This window comes from Hyperolius riggenbachi, chromosome 9 (genome assembly GCF_040937935.1).
Source record: "Hyperolius riggenbachi isolate aHypRig1 chromosome 9, aHypRig1.pri, whole genome shotgun sequence".
NCBI lineage: Eukaryota > Metazoa > Chordata > Amphibia > Anura > Hyperoliidae > Hyperolius > Hyperolius riggenbachi.
The window spans coordinates 206643802-206670543 of record NC_090654.1 but is presented as its reverse complement, the minus strand read 5'-3'; the positions used below and the strand labels follow the sequence as shown (position 1 = coordinate 206670543).

General features: G+C 39.9%; 1 protein-coding gene across 8 annotated transcripts in view; it reads left to right on the top strand.

The window, feature by feature from the left end:
• Positions 1-18247, top strand: part of MEIS2 (Meis homeobox 2) — a 211628-nt gene extending 193381 nt beyond the window's left edge. For 3 of the 8 annotated variants that reach the window (XM_068253908.1, XM_068253909.1, XM_068253906.1), the window contains exons 10-13: positions 7783-7841; positions 10039-10149; positions 11640-11733; positions 16931-17019. In XM_068253908.1, coding sequence (XP_068110009.1) covers positions 7783-7841; positions 10039-10149; positions 11640-11698 — 229 coding nt within the window. In that variant the 3' untranslated portion in view covers positions 11699-11733; positions 16931-17019. Of the gene's footprint in view, positions 1-7782; positions 7842-10038; positions 10150-11639; positions 11734-16930 lie in introns of all 8 variants that reach the window. The other 5 variants (XM_068253910.1, XM_068253911.1, XM_068253907.1 and 2 more) reach the window with 3 other exon arrangements.
• Positions 18248-26742: the final 8495 nt, after the last annotated feature.

Below are 26742 nucleotides of genomic sequence, written 5' to 3'. Positions count from 1 at the left end.
TGAACCTTCAACCCTTCATTTAATGACTTGTTTGAAGACAGGCCTGAGTGCCGAGCTGGAGGTGTGTTGGGGGTGGGGATCCCTAATGGTTTGCAGGCCTCAGAGGGTCTTTGTTGGGGGATAAATGGAAGCTGGCTACATATCTACAATGCAGATAGTAGAAATATCAGTTTCATTTCTTAGTTTGCGCACAGTTTCCAGGCAGGTGCGCAAATGTTTTAGAAGAATTTCCTGACTTGGGCGTGGTTATTAGCATGAGGTAATCTGCACTTTCCTAGGGTAAGAACATCACTTTTGTGAACATATCTAACATTGAATTAAGCAAATTCTCCTTCATCTGCATCTAACTTATTCCATAATTCAGAGATAACAAATACCATAATCAGCAGAAACCAAGAAACCATGATGTCACTGATGCATGTGTAGTATGACATATGGTTGCTATGGGTTACTGCACTTTCTGCACACTCTCTGTGCAGCATTAGTATGCAGCCTTTTCACCTGTAGCTTCTCATTCCCCAGACAGGGCAATTGTGCACTAGAAGAATGTTTATTGAAAGTAAAGTTATTTCCTACTTTCATATAGACACTTCGATCTTTGGAAGGTCAGCCATGTTTTAATGCAAAGGAGGTGTGGAGCATGGTATAAGGGGGTCTGCTTTATACTAGTACCTGTTATTTGTTTAACTCGAAACACAGAGGATTAATGGCAACAATTACCAGTTAAGGTAACATGAAAAATTGCAGGCACTCATTCTGGGATTACCATCTAAATTAAATCCAGCCTTAACGGCCCTGTGACTTATGGCTCTGCATGTCCTTGTCAAATAGGGGACCATTACTACCTACATTTAGGGAGGGGGTGGAGGGAAAGTCCCCTATGCGCTTAATGCCAAACACATGTCAGTATAAAGGATACACACCCAGCTCCCCTCACACCCCTCTTGGTAAACAGAAATGGTGCATGCCAGCCCCCTGGGTCCAGGTTTATGCACTGCCCTGGGCGCCCTTAACCCTTCACTGCCTAACAGCTGATAAATCTGTCATGCTCTTCTCCCACACATTCCTAATGGACCCCTTTGTTCAACAATCAAGACTCCGACCCCCTAATTCAACATCAATCAGTGATTGGATAACAAGCAGCTTCAGTGTTGTATTACTTTATCTCCAATGATGTTCATGGAAAGGCCTGTATTAGTCATAGTCTCTATAGGTCCGAAGCTTCACTGGCTACCAACAATTACAAATAATGCAAAATGACAACTAGCCAACAGACAGCAGTCAGCAGTCAGGTAGGGTGTTAAAGAGAAACTCCAACCAAGAATTGAACTTTTTCCCAATCAGTAGCTGATACCCCATTTTACATGAGAAAGACAATGATTTTCACAAACAGACCATCAGGGGGCGCTGTGTGACTGATTTTGTGCTGAAACCCCTCCCACAAGAGGCTCTGAATACCGCGGTACTGCTGGCAAACTGCCACAATGTAACAATGTTCAGAGACAGGAAATAGCTGTTATTAGCTGTCTAACAGACAGAGCAGCTAGAAACAGCTAAATAACCTGCCCACAGTAACAATGTCACCATGTAATAAATGTCAGAATGTGAATCTGGGAGAGGAAAGATTTTACAATGAGCAAACACTGACTAAATCATTTATACATAATTATGGTAAAAAATGAAGCACTTTTTTTACTACATTATTTTCACTGGAGTTCCTCTTTAAGGTAGGTTAGTAGGACTGAGACTGCAAGATTTCTCCACTATCCATGAATGGCGCTGGTGTCCTTGTAAGGTTCTCCTCTCTAATGTTCCTTTATAGTGCCAATCTGTAAGCATTAGTAGAAGTCATACTGGCATAGCAGTTAAACTAAAGCATAGAAGATTTTTGAGGGCATCTTGGAGCAACAGTGAAGTGTATACAGCCTCTCTGACATCTATGGCCCATATGCAATTAACTTTTTCTCCTGAGTTTTCTCCTTGGAGATAATTCTCCATCTTCACTTTAAAATAACTTTTCAGCACTTTGCAACTATAATACGGTAGTAATAAAAAGTATGTGAAAAAAGTACTATCAAATTTATTTTGAGTATATACTTGCTTGCTGGTGGTTTAAAAGGCATTCTATTGACACAATAAGGGAAAGAGGCGCCCTGATTTGAATAAAAGCTTTTAAAACCAGTTTAAAAACGAAAAAAAAAATGAGGTATCTTACCTCAATGACGAAATCTCTGTAAACGTACAAAAGATTTTTATTTGAGCACAGGCAACGCGTTTCGCGGGTCTGAGCCCGCTTCCTCAGGCCAATACAGTGCCAAATGACAGAAATCATGTAGCATAGGGAGCCTCTGAGAGCTTTTATTCAAATCAGGGCGCCTCTTTCCCTTATTGTGCATAGTTATACCCCGTACATGTTTGTCCGAGGGGTGGTGACAGAACACCCGTTGTTTTACCACGGCTAATGTTTTGTCCATCCTTTTTCATCTAAGAGAGCGACCGCAACCAGGTCCGTCCAGGACCACCCCGAGTGGAGTCGGGTTTATGGTCTCCACCTGCTTCCTGTGGTCGGTTGCCCCTTGCAACCCTCCTTTGTGAGTAGCCCTTTTAATCAATTGATTTCTCCACACACCTACTATTGACATACTGCACTATTGGGCTCCCTTTTTTGTCTCCTGTATCTTTTTCCATAGGGTGCCAAGACACCCCAACCACGATTCTATTGACACATTCACCTAAGAATAAACTCAGGAGAAAAAGTCAATAGCATATGGGCCAATATGTTTTATATAATATAGTTTTCTATGCAGTAAACCAGACCATGTGAGTGGGTCCTAACAGGAACAGTAGCTATCTCATCAGGAGGCCTGGAGGGCTAGAGTGGAGTATTATTGGCCCAGAATGACTGAGTACCACTGACAGGAATGATCAGATTTGGGCCTTATTATGTAATGTAGAAATAGAGAAGACACACAGGTTATTCTACCTGTGTACTATTGCTTTACATTGGATTACAGGCTGTGTTGTAAATCAAGGGATCTAATGCATGGACTGCTCTCATTTACTAAGACTGAAGCAATTAGCAATATCACCACTTAAAATTATTATTAAATAATATTCTAAATTAAACCAGACTCATATGGGAAAACTATAGAGGTATTGCCAGTAGTATAATGTGGTATGTCATCCACATGTAATACATTCAAATTACCATTGGATTAGTTGCTAGAGAAGTTCAGCTTTGTGTGTCTGGGTAAACTGGGTAGATGCTATTATCCTGAATCTATAACATGCCAACACGCTGTACACTAAGGGCTTGGGCCAAGGATGGATTAGGATGTAATGGAGCCCTAGGCAAGGTAATAGAGTTGCCACCCCCTTGTGGTCCTTTTGGTAAGATGGAGTGGAGAAAGAGGTCAGAGAAGGTGGCAGGTGGGCCCCCTCACACCCACTAGCCCTCAGGCAATTGCCTAGGTTGCCTAGTGGATGATCCTGCTCTGACTTGAGCACACTGTCATGCTGCTGAGCTGATTGCAGCAGGGTGTGTGAGTGTGCGATATGCAAGGACTGGGCATGATCAATGAGATGTAATTTCTCCTTGCAATTTCATGCAAAAGTTATGCAGCTTGTACTTGGGCCAATAAGAGTTGACATGAAATGACTCTGATTGGTCCAATTTCAAGCTGCTTATGATTCACATGAAATCTGAATGCAAGGAGAAATGATTTGTATCTTACCGGTATATTGATCATCCTAAGCAAGAACATCAGACATCGCACAGATGGCACTATCTGATAGGCACATTGGGCTTGATTCACTAAGACAAATAGCGTGCCTTATCAGAGTTAGCACACCTTATCACAGTTAACATGCCTTATCAGAGTAGCATAACGAGCGCTACAAATCTACAGGGGCTCAGGGCAGGACGAGTGGAGCTTTAGTCATTGCCAATTAGCAGGTATAAGTTCGCTATGCTACTCTGATAAGGCATGTTAACTTTGATAAGGCGTGCTATTTGTCTTAGTGAATCAAGCCCATTGTGCTGTGCGTTCTGACTGCTGCACACATTTCTGTGCACAACCCAGCTCTGTCCCATTCAGTGTAGTTGAGTAGGGTCTGCACTATGATGGGGACTTTCTATAAATTGCACAGCCACCTGCATCGGAGAGCAACACGAGAGTGTGCCTGAGCCCTAAATAAGGTTAGTAGAACAAGAGGTAGACATAAAAACATAGACTGTCACCTCATGTAAATTCCAAAGTCTTTATTTGCTGCTACTGATTCATAATCCGATGTTTCGAGGCAGCGGAGTTCCTCTTTAAACAGCAATGTACCCTCCAGGATTTTGTCCATCCCTATAACAAGCTGTCATTAGTAGCCCTTCAGAAGTGCTTAGTAGAACACTGCAGTACAAGTGAATCTGTGGCTTTTCTTAACTCTAACTGCTGATAGTGTCGTGGTTACTTGCTAATATTTGAATATTCATTGCCGGCACAATGTGCCAAAGTTATAAAACAGTGCGTTGCTTAGGGCTACCAATCAACACCAGAAGTCAACCCAAGTTGGCACTAACCTCTGTATGACCCCTGGATTTAAAAGTTTGGGTCAGCAGGAGGTGCTGGGTACGGGGCAGAAGGGGAGGGGGTCGTACAGCCTCTGTAAGGCTGGCAATAAAACATGAGACAGTTTAATGGATGTCTCTGCTGACCCTGCTGAAGCCACATGAAAACAAAAACCCTGGACCTCATTTAGGGTGGACTGGGTGGGGAGATCTGAAAGGGTGGGCTTCTGGGGCCTACTACAAAATCAGAAACATCTTTACTGGGATCTCATGTACATTGTTAGAGAACGCAGCACAGGAGACTGCTAGCAAGCTGCGGCAATGATTGAGCAAGGACCAGCAAATATGGTTTAAATATTTGTAACGCAATGCTGATTCTTAAAATAACAAAAAGAAAGAGGCGTTCATAGCCTTCAATAACATCTCCGCTCTGGACTGGGACATGCGAGCAGCAGGCTATTCGGTTGCTATGGGCTACCTTTGTCAGTTTTTTAGTATCCGCCTGAGTGTAGTATGAATTCTTCTCTTTTATAAGCTAACAGTCTATAGGAACTCTACGCTGGATTTACATGTAACTGTGACATCCTTATTTTCCCAATAACTCAATATTTTAAATAGAGTAACCAAGCAGCTCAGGGTGACCCAAACTACTAGGAATGTATAGGGGGATAGAAGGGACCAAAAAGCCCTCCTACTAAAAAAAGCAAAGCTTGGTGTATTTGCCTTCTTAAAACAGAAGGAAATCTGCAATAATTCAGCTATAAGTGAACATCTGTGGTTACCCACAATGCACTACTACTGAATATGCAAATTCTTACATAGGTACTAGTAGATAGTAGTCGAAATTAAGTCTTGTGAGAATCTCCTTGAATCAGTGGTATTTTTTTTCCTATTAACCCTTTCACTTCTGAGGAAGCATGTGCGCAAAGACAGAGCACAATCTATAAATGTGAAGAGATCAGGTGACACAAAGTAATCATGTGATTCTGGGGTGGCTGTGGAGCAGACCAAAATTCACACGGGGAGTTTCCCATGAGGGGCTTATTTATAGAGAACTCAGATCTGTGCATTCATCACTAATGTTTTGCTTTTCACTTTTGAAATCTTGCTTAATGCTGGAAATACACGGTTCGTTTTTGAGGTCATTAGATGGTTCGATAGATCTTTTCTGACATTTTCGATCTCCCTTTCGATCCTTTCACCACTCGATTTCTGATAGAAGTGAATGGAAAAAGAAAAGAAAAGAAACGAGCAGAAGATAAGAGAGTCAACTGCAGAATCGAGCGGCAAAAAACGATCGAGAGGAGGATCGGGAGCCAGAAACGAACCGTGTATTCCCAGCATAACACTACTTTAATGAGAGAGAACAGAAATTCTAATATATATTTGTATCATAAAGTGAAAAAAATCAAAAAATACTGATACCCTAACGAGAGCAAAAACATACCATATATACCATAAAGAAGAGAAAATAAGTACTGTATATATCCTAAAGAGCTATGCAGCATTTACCATAAAAAGTAGAAAATATATTGTTTTGTTTACTATGGTTGCCTTGAAATTCTCAGTAAAAATATACAAAACCAGAAAAGTTCAGTAGTAGTGATAATAGGTGCAGTACAGCCCATAAATAATGAGACGTTGAGAAATGGTGAGCATGAATGAAAAGACAATATATATTTCTCCTTTAACAATTTTTTTTTAAATATGGCTAAGCAAAAAAAAGTGATGCTTATTAGCGAATTGACTGTATTAATAGGTCCCCAAGGTTTCAAATATTACAGATGAAACTCAAAAAATGTGAATATCCCGAGAACTAATATATGAAATAGCAACCCTTTGCAGGTGTTTTGGATTATTTAGCTGATTAGAGTCTGACACTAAGCCTAGAATATTGAACCTTTTCACAATACTCTAATGATTTTAGGTTTTGATTTTGGGGTTTTTATAAGCTGCAAGCCATAATCATCAAACAAATAAAGGCTTTAAATATCTCGCTTTGCATGTAATGAGTCTATATTTCATGTATTAGATTCACCTTATAAGTTGAATCACCGTACTAAAATAAATGGACTTTTGCACGATATTCTAATTTTTCGAGTTTCACCTGTATACATTTTTTGAGTTTCACCTGTATACATTTTTTTCATCTGTATAAGCATTTAAAGAGACACTGAAGCGAAAAAAAAAATATGATATAGTGAATTGGTTGTGTACTATGAATAATTACTAGAAGATTAGCAGCAAAGAAAATATTCTCATACTTTTATTTTCAGGTATATAGTGTTTTTTCTAACATTGCATCATTCTATAATATGTGCAGATTACACAACACTCAGCATTCAAAATGAGTCTTTCAGAGCAGTCTGTGAAGTAATGACCTCTCCTCTAGCAGAGAAAAAGTAAACAGTTCACTTACAGTTGAGATAATAAAAGTCAGATAACAGCCCTCTCCACGACTTAGTCGGAGAGCTTAATGGCTTGTTTGCATAGAAATAACAACTGGAGTTTCTCAACTCTTCCTGTACTGGAAACAATTAGACTGATGTATCTGATCTTAATGTTTTATTTCTTAGCTGTACTACACATACAAATCATAATATCATAATTTTTTTTTCGCTTCAGTGTCTCTTTAAGAGAAACTTGCACAGACATTTCAGCATTATTTTGAGGGCAAATGCTAAAATTATTATATATGGTTTACAAGAGAATTTATTTCCAACACTAGAAGTAAATACACATTTTGTCTGAAAGTTCACCTGACTTTTGTATGTAAAAAAATGAATGTTCAGGTAGAGCCGACTTCCAGGTAACCTTCTTTATCAAGCGATAGAACTGCTGGTGTATAATCCTTTCTCTGTCAGCATCAGAAGATGCCCCTTGCACTGAATGGTCCAGAGATTCCAGTGACCTTGGCCTGGACACCTCACCCACCTGACCCAGTTCCAGCTTCTGCATTGATGCAGAGGTCAGAGTCAGACATGTGTGGGGCTTTCTGTCACCCAGAAATGTGGGCAGAATGACAGCCTCAAGGGCTAACAACAGAGGCAGCATTTTACATCAGTGCTGTAGCTTGGTAAGCTTGACTGTTGAGAATGCAACCTTATCCTTCATTTTATGTTTTCCCAGGATGTACAGGTCCACTTGAAAAAAAAATGTCTTTAAAGTTCCTGTGAGACATGTTCTTGTGTGTAATTACAGGAATGTCTTGTTCTGTGTTTCAGGTTTATCAACGCCAGAAGACGGATAGTCCAGCCAATGATTGACCAGTCTAATCGAGCAGGTAAGCAGACTTCCTCCTATCTCCCTGGCTGTGACTTTCAACTGGTTAAACTTTAGGAACTTTTAAGCAGCCAAAAGGTTTATGAAACAGGGAGAGGGAATTCAATGGGTAGTAAATAAAATGCCACAGCAAGACATTCTGAGAGACAGTGGGGACAAGAAGAGGGGGCAGTCTCACCCCCTTTAAGTCCCAGCATCCCACCATAGGGAGCAGCTAATTGGTGCTAATTGGAGATTTCCAGCATGCTCTCAGTACAATTGCATCCCCTCCTCCTTACAAACCGTTAATTGGTGCAAAGTACCAGGCCACTGAGAGACGTTTTAACCCTTGTGTGGCTGGAGCAGGTGCTTTCACCATGGAAGGGTTAAGTGACTCATTTCTTCTGCCCGATGCCATCTAACAGCTCTTGGCAGTATAAGGAAGTGGTTCCCATATGCAGTCTATTGTGTGCTTTCATTCATTGCCTATTCACACACAACTGGCTGGCCTTGCATTATAGCACAGGCTTTCTCTTAGGTGTGAGCAGTGAGAATGTATGTGGGGTAATGGAGAGGGGTGGGGAGATGGGGTGTTTGTAGAATTCTCTTGGAAGAGTTTCTCCTACTATAACTTGCAGCAAACAAATGGCTGGGGCCGGAGTGGAGGTTATAATGAATCATTTCCAAATTGCTATTTAGCTTTTAACATTTTAACTACCACAGTTTCCAACATAAAATAATGAAAGAAAACCTGAAAAAGGAGGAATATGGAGGCTGAGTGACATCTTTACTTGTTTATTACAAAAAATCCAGCTGCCAGGTGAATCCTCCAGTTGTCTCACATCTGGAACAAGCATCCAGGCCGAGCAATGGCAGCCACCGCAGTGGCATCCCACTCTTTAGGAAATGTCACACATCACTAGACACCAAAACAGCAAGTGGTATCTGTGGGAGATTCCAAACCTTGAGACTATTATGGTGGGGTTACTCAGAGATGGATTAAGATGCAATGGGGCCCTAGGCAAGGTAGTTGATTTGTGGCCCCCTTGTGGTCTGTTTGGTAAGCTGAAGTGGAGAGAGGTTAAAGAAGGTTGCAGGTGGGCCCTTGACACCCACTAGGCCCCCAGTACCTACCTAGGTTGCCTGGTGGAAGATCCTGCTCTGGGGCTACTACCAGAGCATGAAGGAGTACTTGTACTCGAATACCTTTTTCCCCTGGAGAGTGAATATGGGTCCTCAGGAATAGAGATAAATCATATGATTCAGAACACACATACAACTAAAAGAGGAGTATTGGAAATGATATCCATCTAGAGCCACCCACCTGACATTGTCTACCAATATAATCTGTAAAATCCAGGTATAGATGCGCTGAATAGCAGAGGAGGACCATTTACTTGAAGCTGGTGATTTGGGTGCGACGATTGGCAGGCATCTAATAGAGGCCTGTAGATAGTATCGGTATTCAGATGCCCAGGCAGTCATGTTACTGGTAGGCATTGGATACTAGGTGGGGAAGGGGCAGAGGAGCCGATCATCTGTTTTGTAGACCATCGCCTACAATAGCAATCATTTTGGCGTGTGTGTGTGTGGGGGGGGGGGGTTAGTGCGCTTGGAGGAGGGGTTGTGTTGGGCAATAGGTGCGGGGTCAGGTTTAGGCACTAAGAGGGGAGGGTTCAAGTGAGAATAGGTACCGGGAAAATGCATAGTAAAGTATCGGTAATGTACATTACCAGTATTTTAACTAGCCCCACCACCTGGCGCCCAACTCATGCAGCGGCGCTGCAACACGTACTCACATTTCCAACCCCGTCAGCCAACTTTTTGAATGACTCTGGTATGACTTGATGACTTATATCTGGCATCCTGTAAACTGGCCGGATATCTCAGAACTGTGACAAATAATGTGTTTCCCATATACATGGGCAATCTAACAATTTATTCCAGCATGATAGACCTAAACTAAATATATTTGAATGAAATGGTTTGATGGTGGTACAGTTTGTCTTGTAGGCTGAGTCACATTACCTAATAATAGTGCAGACTATCTTCTTCTGCATGTAAATTGTTCACAGTAAATTCATCCACGGACCATTTCCTCTGCATGTTGCTGTTGGTTTATAGTTTGTGTTTCAGTCCTGAAACTGGAACCTTTGCTGATATTTTGGTATGTCTTCTCTTCTTTTTTCTTCTCTGTGTCCACGTTTGACCACAATCAGGTTTTCTTCTTGATCCTTCAGTGAGCCAAGGAGCAGCGTATAGTCCAGAGGGACAGCCAATGGGAAGCTTTGTATTGGATGGTCAGCAACACATGGGGATCCGACCTGCAGGTACGCCACTTACATACCTGATGTTTAACTCTTTCAGGCAAAGAAAGAAAAAAAGGAAGGCAGTATAGTTATTTGTGTGCTAGGCACTGTACATACACATGTCTATCTCATCATGTCACATGCCACCTCGGGTATCCTTTAAAGTGGACCGAAACTCTTGCATAGACAGAAGGAAAACCTAGAGAAATGCACCCTGTATGTATTTAGAGAGTTTAGCCTGTCTAATCCCCCCTCATCTGTAACTAATCACAACTGAAATTTGATCTGTCAGGTGTGTCACCCCAGACCAGCAAATTTGTAAACACAGGATGTTAACCCTATGTCTGCTTTCATAAAAGTAGACACACCACAGATTTATTGCAGGACTTGTTTCAGCTGTAACAAAGAAATGTTTTTTTCTTTAAAGGTTATTATGCTGTTGCTTATCTTTTAGGCTGCTTTCACAGTGCGACGTTAAAGTTGCACGTTATAAAAAGTAATAACGCAGACTAACGCACAGCAACACAAAGTATGTGTGACATTCATAGTGCTCACGTTGCGTTGTGTGTAACGTGTAGCAATATTTAGATAGTGCTGCATGCTGTGCGTTATATGCGTTATTAGCTACAATGGACTGTTTGCACATGCTCAGTAATGTTTTTGATTTTTTTTTTAAATGTTACACATGCGCCGTTTTCGTTCGATCAGTATGCAACGAAAACGGCGCACCAAGAGACGCATAATGCAGGTCAATATAACGTCACACTTCAAAAGTAACATGCGTTGCGTTAGGGGCACGTCGTGCGACCATAACCTCGCATCAAACGCAACGTCCTGGTGTGAAAGAGCCCTTAGAGCAGAAAGGAAGTTCTGAGTTCAGTTCTGCTTTAACCTCCTTGCTGGTTATCCCGAACTCAGTTCGGGGTAACCTGCGCAGGAGGATTTCTCAGGCCCCGCTGGGCCGATTTGCATCATTTTTTTTTAGTTACAAGCAGCTAGCACTATGCTAGCTGCTTGTAACATCCGATCACCGCTGCTCGCCGCCGATCCGCCGCTATACGCAACGTCGCGCCTCCCCCCCCCTCCAGACCCCTTGCGCAGCCTGGCCAATCAGGGCCAGGCAGCGCTGAGGGGTGGCCCGGGATTCCCTATGACGTCCCGGCGTCGATGACGTCGGTGACGTCATCCCGCCCCGTCGCCATGGCGACCGGGGAAGCCCAGCAGGAAATCCCGTTCTGAACGGGATTTCCTGCTTACTCCGATCGCCGGAAGCGATCGGAGTGGCTGCGGAGCTGCCGCTGCTCAGCGGCTATCATGTAGCGAGCCCTGGGCTCGCTATATGATTTAAAAAAAAAAAAATTTAAATGCTGCGCTGCCTCCTTGCCGGGGGAATTAGACCGGCAAGGAGGTTAATTTAGGGGGAAAGTCATAATGAGATCATTAATCAATGAAAAATGAAGAGTATAAAAATGTGTTAACACTGTTTACTTTCATGTCTTTTCTTTATACAGGGCCTATGAGTGGGATGGGCATGAACATGGGCATGGATGGGCAGTGGCACTATATGTAACCATCATCTTGCAGAGCAATCACAACCAGGGGGAAGTAAGTATCTCCATAATGCAACACCTTTTCATTCATTTCGGCAATTTATGGTATTATTGGTCCTTTGCTTAGAAGTAGCCTATATGGAGAGAAATAAAAAGGTTGCCATGCATACATACCTGTTGACAATGGCACAAGATAGCGGTAGGAGAATATAAGTAAATTTACTGATATTCTAGTACTTCAGTGAAATAGTAAAATATCTGTAATATTTACTGATATTTTACTAGATTTATCTTCTCCTTACTCTCACACTAAACCCTTCCCTTGTGGTGCCTACACTTATCAACCCTCCTTATGGTGCCTAACACTTCAGCTCCACCTCGATGGTGCCTAACCCTTGGCACCCCCCTTGTGGTGCCTTACCCTTAGGGCCCACTAAAGTGGGCTCCCTTTTAAACAAGATGCCACCTGCGTCATTTTCAACTGCTCTGGTTGCCATTGCGGACTTGCTTGGCTGTCATGCTGATCCATTACCTCTAATATCATCTGTCTTACTAACTAACCCAGAAGAAGAATCTAGGTCTGATGCTCTCGCTCCACTGGCTGCATGCACACATACCACCAAACAAATGATCACCCTGAGCTGGTATTTCTAATTAGATAGAAATAGTAGCATACGTATAACTCTCACCACAGATTACCTTTCAACACAGTCATTACAAAGACATTTCTTTCAGGACAGCATTGTTTCATGCATTAAAATCTATTTTACTACAGGGTCCCAGATTCAAATCTGGCCTAGGACACTCTCTGCACAGAGTTGGCATGTCCTCCCTCTGTTTTCAGGGGTTTCCTCCCTCATCTGAAAAATATACAAAAAAGTGATTTGGTTTCCCTAAAATAAGCCTTAGACTATTATAGGGGCATTAAACAAGAACTATAGTAGTGACTGGATCATGAGCTACTCTGAGGACAGTCAGTGACATGACTATGTACTATGTAAAGTGCTGTAGAAGATGTCAGCGCTATATAAATACATAATAATAATATAGTAGGACATTAGACTATGACTATAGTAGGGAATGGATTGTGAGCTCATCTGCATACAGTCAGTGACATGACTATGTTCTCTGTAATGTGCTGCACAATATGTTAGTGCTATATAAATATATACCAATAATAATACATGTAGGGTAGTTTCCCCAACTAGTTTAAGCAACATTGGAATGAGAACTGAAAGCTTGTTCTCAAGAGGGGTAAATGAGGTCGCTTATGCCAAACTGAAACAACCATTCCTAACTAGGAAGGGGGTCTTCATTGTTATTTGTTGTTTTATCACCATCAATGTGTAATGACAATACATACCTTCAGCTAGGCAACTTAAATAAGTAAAATCTCAACTGTGAGTGTCAATTGCCTACTAGGCTCTTTGTTGTATTGGTAAAACTAGATTTGTACACATATAAGTATCTGTGTATATGCTTCATTTCAGCAGTACTATAAAAGTAATTTGCAAAAGTGACAAAAATTATTCTACAATACAGTATTACCGCCGATGCCAAAAAAAACCCCAAACAAAACAAAAATGTCAACATGTGAGATCTCCTAGCTGTAGCCAGCATAATACAATACAAATATATTATCTCCATTTTCCAGTTTTAATCTAACAGTAGGAAGCAAGTATAATCGCTTAAGATCTTCAATAAATGCCGCTATTTTATAAATGTGCCCCCAATGTACGTACGTAAGTATGTTCCCTTCTCCTCCTGGGCCTGTTTGAGGTCCATCATTGACCCTGAGTTAATGCCTGTGAACCTAGAATGGATGAAATTCATACGCACCAGAATAATGAAAAATCGGCATGTTTAATAGGCCCTGGGTGTATTTCTATAGGACTGCGTTCCCATCCACCTGAAGGGGCTCGACTGCCTTTGTCACAACGTCCTCTCTAAACCTACATCCTGAAGGTGACACCTCTTCCAGGGCATTAAATTCCTTCTGTGAAATTAAACTTGTTTCAGATTAAAACCAGGAGATGTTGGGGCCAGCGAAATTGTCCTTTGAGTGACATGAATCTGTCAGTCTTGGATGGATGCCCAAATGATCCCGTACGCACCGATTAAGAGTCTCTCCATTACCGAGTGACTGTGTATGACAGAAGTGGCACCAGCGATTCTTCGCTGGGGACATTTCTGCCTGGTTATTTGTTGTCATTGCTATTTATTTTACACTATACCGTTGCCGTGCGCGGAATGGGAAGACAGTCGGCGCATTTAAAGGGAGGAATGTTTAGGAGTAACTGAATATGAAGCAATGGATTTTTCATTGAGGGGCGAATGACTGCACTTGGATTAAGAAATCCATTAGACTTTAAAGCTTCAAGTGTTTTTGACGTATTAAAAAAAAATGTGCAATGCTGCCAGTTTCATCCCCTTGGCTGAAGGCAGCAGAGCAGACAGAATTGCATATAACATTGAAACTTCTTTGTTTAATGAGGCTGAATATAGGAAGACGTACCTTGATGAAATCATTCTGTATATGTAAATAGAGGCCAAGATTTCCCTGGCGATCTCAGGGGGCTGCTATGACATCCACTGATGAAACCAATCTCCCTCTTTCTTCCTTCCTTTTTACAAATGCAGCCAGGAAACAGAGAGCAATGTACCCTATAACGGCCATAGAGAAAACATTTTCTCAGCTTGGATAATTCTTAATATAGGCCATATAATTTCTAGCCTATTTAATTACATAACATATTTTATGCTTCATGACCAATTACATTAATGGCTTAATACAGAAGAATATTATCCTCTCTTGATTTGATTATGCAGCCACACAATATGGTATATTTGGTACTTAATTATCATCATCCATTGAGTTGGCTGTCGGGCTAGAACAAACACGGGGCCAACCAGGAAGGCTGGGACATAGTGTTTTGGTGGCACTTGTGATAATAAAAGGTCTGAATTTGCATAGCATCTCCTCATATTACAGTTTTACAGGCTGAAAAAAGTCTATTAAGCAACCCCCCTACCCCCCCCCCCCCCCACCGCCGCCGCCAATTGGGACTACGTGCAGGTGAGCATGCCCAGCGGTCTTTTGTGACACAATAAGTTTGGTAGCCTTAGAAAATATTGCTGCCCTCACCATTTTTAGTGCAACTCTCCTCAGGTGGGGGTAGTGGATTCATCCTTGTTAGCCAGATTACTTTATTTACAAGACATCTAAAATCATGATGGTCACCCCTAATTTCTAAATGGAAAAAATGACTAAACTAACCATCCTGAAGGCTTGGCATGCTTCAAAACCACAGATCCTGGTCAACCACGACCTGCAAACCCAATACAAGATTCATTTTCTTAAAAGGTTGCGTAAACATGCATGTTCATGTCAGTGGGTGGGGGAAGGTGTGTGAACTAGTGCCAGTCACTTCTGAGTTTCCATCATTTAGATCCTCCATCATGACTCATCAGCAGCGGCGTAGCAATAGCCATAGCAGCTGTTATAGGGTTCCAGGGCAGAGGGGGCCCAGGTGGTACTTGATATTCACTATTAACTTTCCTCCACCCTCTCACTTGGACTATATGCAGTGAACAAAGCATAAGAATGTAAATTGCCCAATTAACTCATATCCATGGGGTAGGGGCAGGTGGCATTGCTTAAGAATGCCTGCATCTGATAGCCCCTGGAAAGTTTTGCTATGGGACCCCATAATCTCTAGCTACGCCACTGCTCATCAGGAATGAGATTGATACTCCGAACTTCTACTAAACCGGAAAAAAATGCCAGACAAGTAGGAGAACCCCTAGAAAACACACAAGTACCCCACAGCTCATCACTTCCACACCACTAGAAAGTTATTTTATTGAAACAAACAATCATGAGCTTCTCTACAAAGGTAACTGATTACTAAGAATAGAGGAAAAACACTCTGCATCTCAGAGCTCACATTTAGACTTGACACCATGCAAAAAATTGCAAGAATCTCTAGATACATTGTATCCAGAACATATGCAGACTCCCCCACTATCTGGTATGTTGCAGCCTCATGCCAAATGTAAGCTCACAGATTTAAATGTGATTTAAGGCTTGCTAAATAGATCAATGTATCAATGAACCAACTTTCTAAGAGAGGTGACCAAGAACCAATGATCACTCTGGCTGAGGTGATTGGCAGAAAACACATGCAGGTGTACAAAGCTTGCTGTATGATCGCCGCCAAAGATGTTCCCACTAAGTTCTTACTACACATTCGGTATTCTTGTGTCGCTGTCATTTCCATTTTCAATCTCAAACAAAATGACTAAATTCCTGTTTTCACTTATATGCCACATTTTGTGCTACTTGGTGAGGTAAAAAATGAATTTGAACAAGTTTATCGTAAGGCAGCAACTAGGGATGATCAATGACGAGATGCAAATACTTCTGAGTCGATGCAAATTTATGCAAGTTTTTACAAATATATGCAGTTTGAAAATGACCAATCAATTTAACCCCAGGTTTAAATTAATTGGTCCATTTTCAAACTGCATATATTTGCATAATTATTTGCATAAGCTCAGAAGTATTTGTATCTCTTTGATCATCCCTAGCAGCAACATAAGGGGCGTGAAGGGTCTGGATACTTTCTGAATGCGTAATATTTTAGCAGCTGAACATATCTGACATAGTTTTAACCTCCCAAGCCTTAACCCTCCCCCCCCCCCCCCCCCCCCTCAACAGTGGTAACCAAGAACCATAAACCTACCTGCTGAACTAAGAGTAATAGGTAGGCAGTCGCAATGAATACCGTGCTGATTTTTTTTCTATTTATACAATTTGTGTGTGGTGGTTAACAGCTAAATAAAAACTATTCACTCCATTAATTTTGAAAGCATATTTACTTCATAGCATTTTATTCACAAGTGCCTGAAATATATACATTTATCCTTACACTGATTATTGGTTAGGAATAATATAAACATAAAGACATAACAACCATTATCCAAAACACTCTGAACCTGTGGATTCCTACAGAATAAATATAATAATAATAAATATATAATCTCTGTAAGGTTGCAGCTATAATTCCTATTCACCTACAATGGTTTAGCAGTGTGGCACATTGTAACTGAAGAATAGAGTGTGTGTCAGTATGTGTGACATTTTGTGCCGATATTTAATTTTTTTGTGTGAATTCCGACACAAGCCATGTCTGTAGGTAGGATTTCGATATATAGACATTTGCTAACCAGACTGTCTCTCTGTTTTTCAGGTCTGCAGGACATGCCAGGGGACTGTCTTTCTCAGGGTGGTCCTATGAATATCAGTTTGGTACAACCAGCTCACACTTCTCCACAGTTGACATTAACGCCTCCCTCAAGACATGGACCAGTATTGGTCACATCATCACGAGCCATGTACATACATCACGTGGAGGATTAACCTTACCAGGGACGGCCATGGGCTGCACAATCACCCCATTCATCTGAAAGCCCAGCTCATGGAGTCTCATCCTGCCCGAGTACCCATCACCTATAAGGAACCTCAAGGGAAAACAAAAAAGATAATATTTTAAGACTTTTAAACTTTGATCAGTTTTAAAAATTCCAGACAGCTGTGATTTTTTTTTTTTTTACCTTTTGTTATTTTTTTTTCATCAACAACAAAGGACCAATGAAACAAGTACACAAATGTGAAGTCATGGGTTCACTTTAACGCCCATTCAAAAACAAGTCCCCTCTGGAAAGAAGAAAGACTCAGAGATATAACTACTGTAGGATAAAACATAGGACCTAAGTTAACTTGTACATTTCTGTTGATTTAAATAGTTTTAGAAGAGACAAAAAAAGATATCCTTGTTTTTTTCCACACTATGTGTGTTGTTTCCAAATGAATGACTTGGCTCAGCCAGAACCCCCCGTTCCCCCCTCCTACAGAATATTTTTACCTGTGACCAGCGCGGAACTAGACCAAGGCCTGGATGACCTCTGTTGTCTGCCTGTCTGTCCCTCAGCACTACAGGACAATTTGGATTGGGGCAGCTGCACAGACATGCGAAGGACAAGCCGGGGCACTTAGGCTGTGCCTCCATGATGTGTACATCCGCTTCTAAGGACAAGGCCGGGGTGGGGGGCTTCCTGCAATCTGGTCTTTGCACCAAATGACAGACTGAACTTAATTGTAAACTCAAAGATTGGAGTGTGAGTGTGAGGAAGTGAGCGCTTGTGAATGTGAGTGCGAGTGTGTCCGAGAGTGAGTGCGTGTGCAAGGCTGAGCACGTCAGGAAGACAATACTGTAACAAAATTTGTTCAGAGTTCGTTCTATTAATGTTTCATGTTAGATATTCTATGTGTTACCTCAATTGAAAAAAAAAAGAATGTTCTCCTAGTAAAACCTGCTGTGGGATTGGTATTGTATGTCCATGGATAATTTCTTTCTCAGCACGTGTTCCTCATTAGAGAAAAATGCTGTTACCTTTAAGCTTTGTCAAATTTACATTAAAATACTTGTATGAGGACTGTGAGTTTATGTTTAAAGAAAAAAAAAAGGTGTTACAAAATGCGGTAATAAATATTTCATTTTGGATTTTTTGTGGGGTTCTGTGTGTACTTAGTTTTGTGTTACTCCATGATGTCAGATCTGTATAAAATACTCATTGTATTAATACGCTAAAACATTTATTTTTATACTGAATGCACCTGCATCCACACTGAATAAACACACACATACAACATACCTGTATACACACATACCAATATGTACACAAACTCTCTACACCTGCATCCACACTGAATAAACACACACATACAATATACCTGTATACACACATACCAATATGTACACAAACTCTCTACACCTGCATCTACACTGAATAAACACACACATACAACATACCTGTATACACACATACCAATATGTACACAAACTCTCTACACCTGCATCTACACTGAATAAACACACACATACAGCATACCTGTTTACACACACTAATATGTACACAACCATTCTACACCTGCATCCACACTGAATAAACCTGCACAGCAAACATGCCTGCATACATACGCTCAAGTGTGCATCTTATGTGTGCATACATATCCTATAATTGCATCCACACTGAATAAACACACACAGACAACTTACATGCGTACACGCACTCTTGTACATGCACACACTACACCTGCATCCACATTAAATAAATATTCACAGACAATATTCACACACATATACAAAAGACAGCCATTTTCAATTTATCATTTAGACACACTGGCCCTGGCAATTAACTTTTTCTCCTGGGTTTTCCCCTAGGTAATATTTTCAAACTTTAAACCACCAATAAGCAAGAAAATACTCTGAATAATTTTGATAGTACTCTTTCACCTTTTTTTTTTTTTTTTTGGTACATTTTCAATTGTAGCGTGCTGAAAAGTTATTCTTATCAGAAGATGAAAATTATCTTCTAGGAGAAAACTCAGGAGAAAAAGTTAATTGCATATGGCCCACTGGCCCATATGCAATTAACTTTTATTTGCACACCTTATCATAAAATGCCCTTTAAACCACTAGCAGTTGAGAAAATACTCAAAATAATTTTGATAGTACTTTCACAAATTTTTATGTATTTTTCAGTTGAAACATGCTTAAAAGTTATTTTAAAGAGGATATAAAAATTATCTCCTAGGAGAAAAACTCAGGACAAAAAGGTAATTGCATTTGGGCCACTCGGCCTTATTCAATTCACCTTTTCTCCTAGAATAATTTTTTTCACATTTTTATAGGTATATTTTCAACTGTTTGAAATAACTATTTAGCACTGAAAAGGTATCAAAAGGTAGGTGAAGAAGTGCTGTTAAACTTATTATAAATATTTTCTTGTTTGCTTGTGGCTTAAAATGGATTTTATTGATAAGACGTGAAAATGTCACCTAGGGAAAAACTTAGGGGAAAGAGTGTATTGAATAAAAGCCACGGGTCCCTATTCAATTCACTTTTTCTCCTGAGTTTTACCCTAGGAGATAATTTTCATATTTTCTTTAAAGTATTTTTTTCAGCTCTTTACAACTGAAAAAGTACCAAAAATTAGGTGAAAATGTAATATCAAAATAATTGTGAGTATTATCTTGCTTGCTAGTGGCTTAAAACACATTTTATTTATAAGTTATGAAAATGGCACCTCGAGGATAACTCATGAGAAAAGGTTCATTGAATCAGGGTACGTTTCTTCTGATTATTTCTTCATATAATCATCTGCTTTATTTAACTAATTATCATATCTTTTTACAAGGCTTTCAATCCCCTTGTTGTTGTATTATCACACTCCGCACCTAGGAGTTGGAGGGGATGGGGAAAGGGAGGGGGGGGGGGGGTTTCAAGTTAATTCTTCTGAGCAAACAGTTACCAGCATGCTGCAGTCATGTGATAGAAACAAACAACCCATCTAATGTATAAGCAGACAGAGGCATCAAAATTATCAAATATTCTGAAACTTTTAAGCAGAGCAGGCAAGCAGACACGCACAAATGTTGTGTATAATCAAAACAACAAAAATGTATTATATACTCCAGAAAGTGCAACGCATTTCGCGGGCATCTCCCGCTTCATCAGGCAATAGAAACGGAGCATACAACTCTTATGCCCCATTTCTATTGCCTGATGAAGTGGGAGATGCCCACAAAATGCGTTGCACTTGCGCTTTCTGGAGTATATAATACATTTTTGTTGTTTTGAATATACACAACACTCGTGTGTGTCTGCTTGGAAGAGGTAAGTTCACCTCTGTCTCCTTTCATTTTAAACGTTTTAGAATATTTTATCCTTTTGGTGCCTCTGTCCGCTTATACAGTTCCTGAGTCCACCCTTGGTGGAGGGGTGTTGCCCCATATTTCCTATCTACAGAGAGCGACTTCTTAATCCTGAGTGGGGACAGGTCTAATCTCCTCACCTGCTGATATAGTGGTTACCTGGATGGTAACCCATGTTTGTGAGTATAAATAGATACTTACTTGTCATATCCACATACCATTACATACTACACTATATTGGGCTCTCTGTGTCTCTATTTTGTGAACCCATCTGTGAACCCATCTAATGTGCATACACTACACCTTCAAACAAAATATCTGTTTACACATATATACATAAAGTAACAATGTAACTCCCATCCGTCAGGTTAACCTCTTCTCTCTCTGCACTGCTTGTCACATGACTGCATAATGCTGGTAACTTTTTCAGCAGCATTAACATGAAGCCCCCCCTTCCCAAGCTACCCTTCCCCTCCCCCTCCCCCCCAATGTTTCCAACATACAGGTGAAGAGTGTAAAGCTACTACAGCAAAAATGATTATTTAAAACCTTGTAAAAAGATAAAATATATGATAAATGCTTGCATGAAGGAGGTGATGATTACGTGATTAAATAATCAGAAGGTAGTGTTTTTAAAATAAAGTTAATAAAATGTTCACTTGAATTGAAAACTGATGGATTATCCCACATATGCATACATTACATCTGCAGCCACTTACACACATAATTACATACACACACTCATATGTACATACACAATCCCCACCTGTATCCATGCTGAGTAAGAATACATAGGTAATGTACCTACATATACACACACATATATATATATATATATACAGACACTTTACCTATACCAAAGCTCCATAAATACACTCAGACAGTATACCTGCATACACACAACCACACACTATACCTGCATCCAAACTAAATAATCACAGACTTACTAATAACCTGCATATACACACGCAATCACATGTATACATACACACTACATCTGCATCCAAACTAAATAATCACAGACTTACTAATAACCTGCATATACACATGCAATCACATGTATACATACACACTACATCTGCATCCAAACTAAATAATCACAGACTTACTAATAACCTGCATATACACATGCAATCACATGTATACATACACACTACATCTGAATGCAAACTAAATAATCACAGACTTACTAATAACCTGCATATACACATGCAATCACATGTATACATATACACTACATCTGAATGCAAAATAAATAATTGCAGACTTACTAATAACCTGCATATACACATGCAAACACAAGTATACATACACTCTATGCCTGCAAAATAACTGAAAAAAATATGCACAAACAATATACAAACACATATATACACACACTAAAATAACACACAGAATATATATATATATATATATATATATATATATATATATATATATATATATATATATATATATATATATATATATATACACATGTGCAAACACACAATACCTAAATACGAAGATAATATACGTACATACACACTTGCATGTACTATAGTGCATCTAGACAGCGCAAATCTTAACACTAGATTGAATAAACACACACACACTACCAACAACACAAAAAATATTGAATACACAAGTACACACATATAAACACACTAAATACAAACTGCATCTATACACGTGGAATAAATCTGCTCATAGACAGTCACAAACACACAAGAAACACATGTATACACACAATAATATTCCTGTGCACACCTAGAACATAACACATATATGCTAAACTTGCATTTACATATGGAAGCCACTCAATACTGAAACTGCTACACCCAAACACAAAATAAACCTGCATCCACACAGCCTGAGTATACCTGAATTCAAACACAATGATTACACCTGCATCCACACACTCAATAGACCTACATATGCGCACACACACTGAATACTCTTACATCCACACACTGATTATTGATATATCTACACTCTGGATACACACACTGAATACACTTACATATACGCATAAAATACACCTACATCCACACACTCAGTATTTATATTGGTTACACCTACAAACACTTAATACCCCAACATGCACACACTAAATACACCTACATCCATACACTGAACACACTTATACACATAGACTACCAGTGGCTTAGCAATAGGGGTTGCAGAGATAGCGACCGCAACGGGCCCTTGGGTCAGAGGAGCCCCCGTCAAGCACAATATTAGCTCTCTATTGGCCCTGTGTTGGTAATATTTAACGTCTGTAGATGCTTTAAATAGTAGTAATCAACCATTAACAAACTGTTCCCCATCCCCTTCTTGCACCTCTGACACTGTTGTTCTCCTTGGCAGGTTTTGGTGCGCCAAATCAATTGTTGTGTATTGGAGGCCCCATGTAAAACTTGTACCAGGGCCTACAGCTCTTTAGCTACGCCACTGTAGACTACACCTACATCCATACACTGAATATACTTATATCCACACACTAAGACTGCATCTATAGCCATACAATGGCTACATCAACATCCAAACACCAAATACACCTACATCCACACACATACATTTATATGTACCTGTTGAAAGATGTACTGACTGAATACACCGACATCTATATAGTGAATACACCTACATCAACACACTGGATACAATTATATCTACAGCACACACTTAATATACCTACACCCCAACACTGAATACACCTATTATCTTATCTATACACACACTGAATACACTTCTACAAACACACAGTCTATATACACATACTACACACACACACACACACACACACACACACACACACACACACACATACACACACACACACAGTCTATATACACATACTACACACACACATACACACACAGTCTATATACACATACTACACACACACACACACACACACACACAGTCTATATACACATACTACACACACACACACACACACAGTCTATATACACATACTACACACACACACACACACAGTCTATATACACACACACACACACACACAGTCTATACACACACACACACACACACACACACAGTCTATATACACATACTACACACACACATACACATGCACAGTCTATATACACACACATACACACACAGTCTATATATATACACACACACACACACACAAACACAGTCTATATACACATACTACACACACACACACACACACACACACACACAGTCTATATACACATACTACACACACACACACACACAGTCTATATACACACATACACACACACACAGTCTATATACACACGCGCGCGCGCACACACACACGCGCGCACGCACACACACACACACACACAATATATATATATATATATATATATATATATATATATATATATATATATATATATATATATATATATATATATATATATATATACACACACAGTCTATATACACATACTACACACACACACACACACACACAGTCTATATACACACACACACAGTCTATATACACACACACACACAGTCTATATACACACCTACACACACACACACACACACACACACAGTATATATACATATATAAATGTAACCGACCAATCGATTACTATCACAAGGAGAGAGTTCCCTTATTACTCTTAAAGCGGAAGGACAGCGACTGACCAGGAGGATAAATTGGTGAAAAATAACAATTGATTTTATTTGGCAAACAAAGAAATAATGTCCACTAACATGCAGAACAAGAATACAAACCCCCAATTGAAATCCTCAATATCAAGACCACCCTTGAAATACACTAAATTAATGAGGTAAAATAAGCAACAAATTCAGAGTTAACACTTCTTGCTTGAAGATCTAGCACCTGAAAAGAAAAAGGTTACTTCCTGAAATATCATTAGAGGCTACTGCACTTGGACCTTGCTTGAAGTTCCTGCACCTGTAGGAAAAACAAAGAACAAAACACAGCAAATACACATTTCACAAATCTTCATCAGACCTTTTTCTTCATCTCACTCTCAATACGTCTATAGCGATACAGTTTTCTCTTTCCTATCTAAAAATATGTATGCATACATGTATGTGAACAAATACACCTGAGAGAAACCAAATAGGAAATGGACTAATGCTTCTGGTTGGGTAGATAAGTAGTGACTGACTCGAAGTAGTCCTTACTGTATGGTAATGACCATAACAGTCTTCAGTTCCTTGCAAAAGTCTTATCTAACCATACAGTGGCTATGAATTCATATTCACACTTAAACCTGTATATGATCATGGAGTAGGGGTACCCCTTTAAAAGAACTGATGATAAGTTGCTGATGAAAGATCTTTTCCTGAAGCAGATGATAGCTTATAATAACCTTACTTTACTTTACATGCAGCACACTCCAAGATGCCAGTTCAATAATTCTGAAGTAAGTTTCTTCCCTTTATTGTTATCAAAGTTTTTCTTTTTCCTGTATGTCACATATGTACGTATCAATTCTCTCCTTTTATTACTTCTCACTGCAGGTTGGTTTAAGCTCTAAATGCAATCACTTCACTTGCAGAACACACAGAACACAGCAACAGATCTGTTCACGGGTAAGTTCCTATTTTTCTCCCATGAATTGATACATTTCTTTACTAATGTGTTATTCTCTTTTCTCCACACAGAGAGATTAACACTCCAAAAATATCGTCAGGTAAGTGTCTTTTCCACTCATATCAGGCAGAGCCACACTGGGGATTATTCTTGAGGCATATGCACAGTCAATGTACAGAGCAAATGCATTCAAACATAGGCTGACTGGCTTTAATGTGGAGAGACAGATTAATAATCAGTACCAGTGAGTGCACACACAGATTCTCTCACTGATCAGCTCTGTGGTGACAGGTAGGGAAGCACAGTCATTGATTCACATCATACAGTACTCTGGTGTTGCTATGACAACATTTCTTCTCCTCACACACACTGTATATATATTATCTAACTGTAGAGAATCAGACGAAGAATATTTAGCTGATTTGATTTGACAGTCTGATTTTTGTGTCATTACTATTAGGAAAACTCCTGTCATTTTCTTTCTGTGTTTCTGTGTGGTGAAATTTCACTTATCTGTCAATTTTTCCTGAAGTGGTCTCCTTGGCCTTGCTGAGCTATCTCTCACTCCTCTGTGGATGAGGTGTCTCCCTGTTTTGACTCAGGGAGCTGTCTCTCATGGTCCCCTTTCTGTGTGTCATCAGTGAGCTAAATTCCTCTGCTACTGAATGCCATTTCTCTCTCTGTCAGCTCAGTTTCTCCCCCTCTGGTCTCTGTCATCTCTCCTCACGCTGCCTGTGTCACCTTCTGAGGTAAAAATCAGAGAGGGCTTGCCTCTTCAGCTGGAGGGGCGTTCCCAACCTGTGTAACTGACACCCGCCCCCTGACTGAGAGCAGAACAGCCATCTTGAGTGCTGGCTGCTTACTCTGTGTAAATACAGCCTGTGCCAGCACTAATTCTCATAGCTGATGCTGGCCAGAAATAAAAAAACATGTTTTTTTTTTTTTTTTAATTAAAGAAGCTGCACTATTTGTAGCAGGGCTACATATATATACATATATATATATATATATATATATATATATATATATATATATATATATATACACAGTCTATATACTCATACTACACACACACACACACAGTCTATACACACACACAGTCTATATATATATATATATCTATATCTATATCTATATCTATCTATCTATCTATCTATCTATCTATCTATCTATCTATCTATCTATATTTATATACACACACACACACACTTTTCTTTCCCGAGCCCTTTATATGCAAACCACAAATCAATGTCTTATAATTTACAAAACAGCTAGTGCCAGGCTGTGTAGATGTGGGCACCGCCAGCTTGCAGCCTCTACCTGCTCTGGGAAATGTAGGGCAAGGTTCAATTGCCCAGCAAAGTTAAAGAGCAACTCAGAACTGCATTGTTATTTTATTACTGGTGGATTGCGAGCTCCTCTGACACAGCTCGCTCTACAGGAGAATCTTCACCGCTAAACTATGATGTTCAAATCAGCGACCCGTCTCTATAAGTAAGTTCGTTGAGAGAGGGTTGCCCACATCATTCATCACGAGATATGTTATTTCATTTTCCTGTCAGAAATGAAATGAATGCTGAACATGGGGACTTCTTTCTATATATAGAATACTTGCATAATCTGTTTTTTTCTTTGTTTTTTGTAATTTTTTTTTTTTTTTTAGTTTTATTTTTAGAACTCGTTAACCGAGGATACCAATGTCATCAGTACGAAAATATAAACATGGAAAC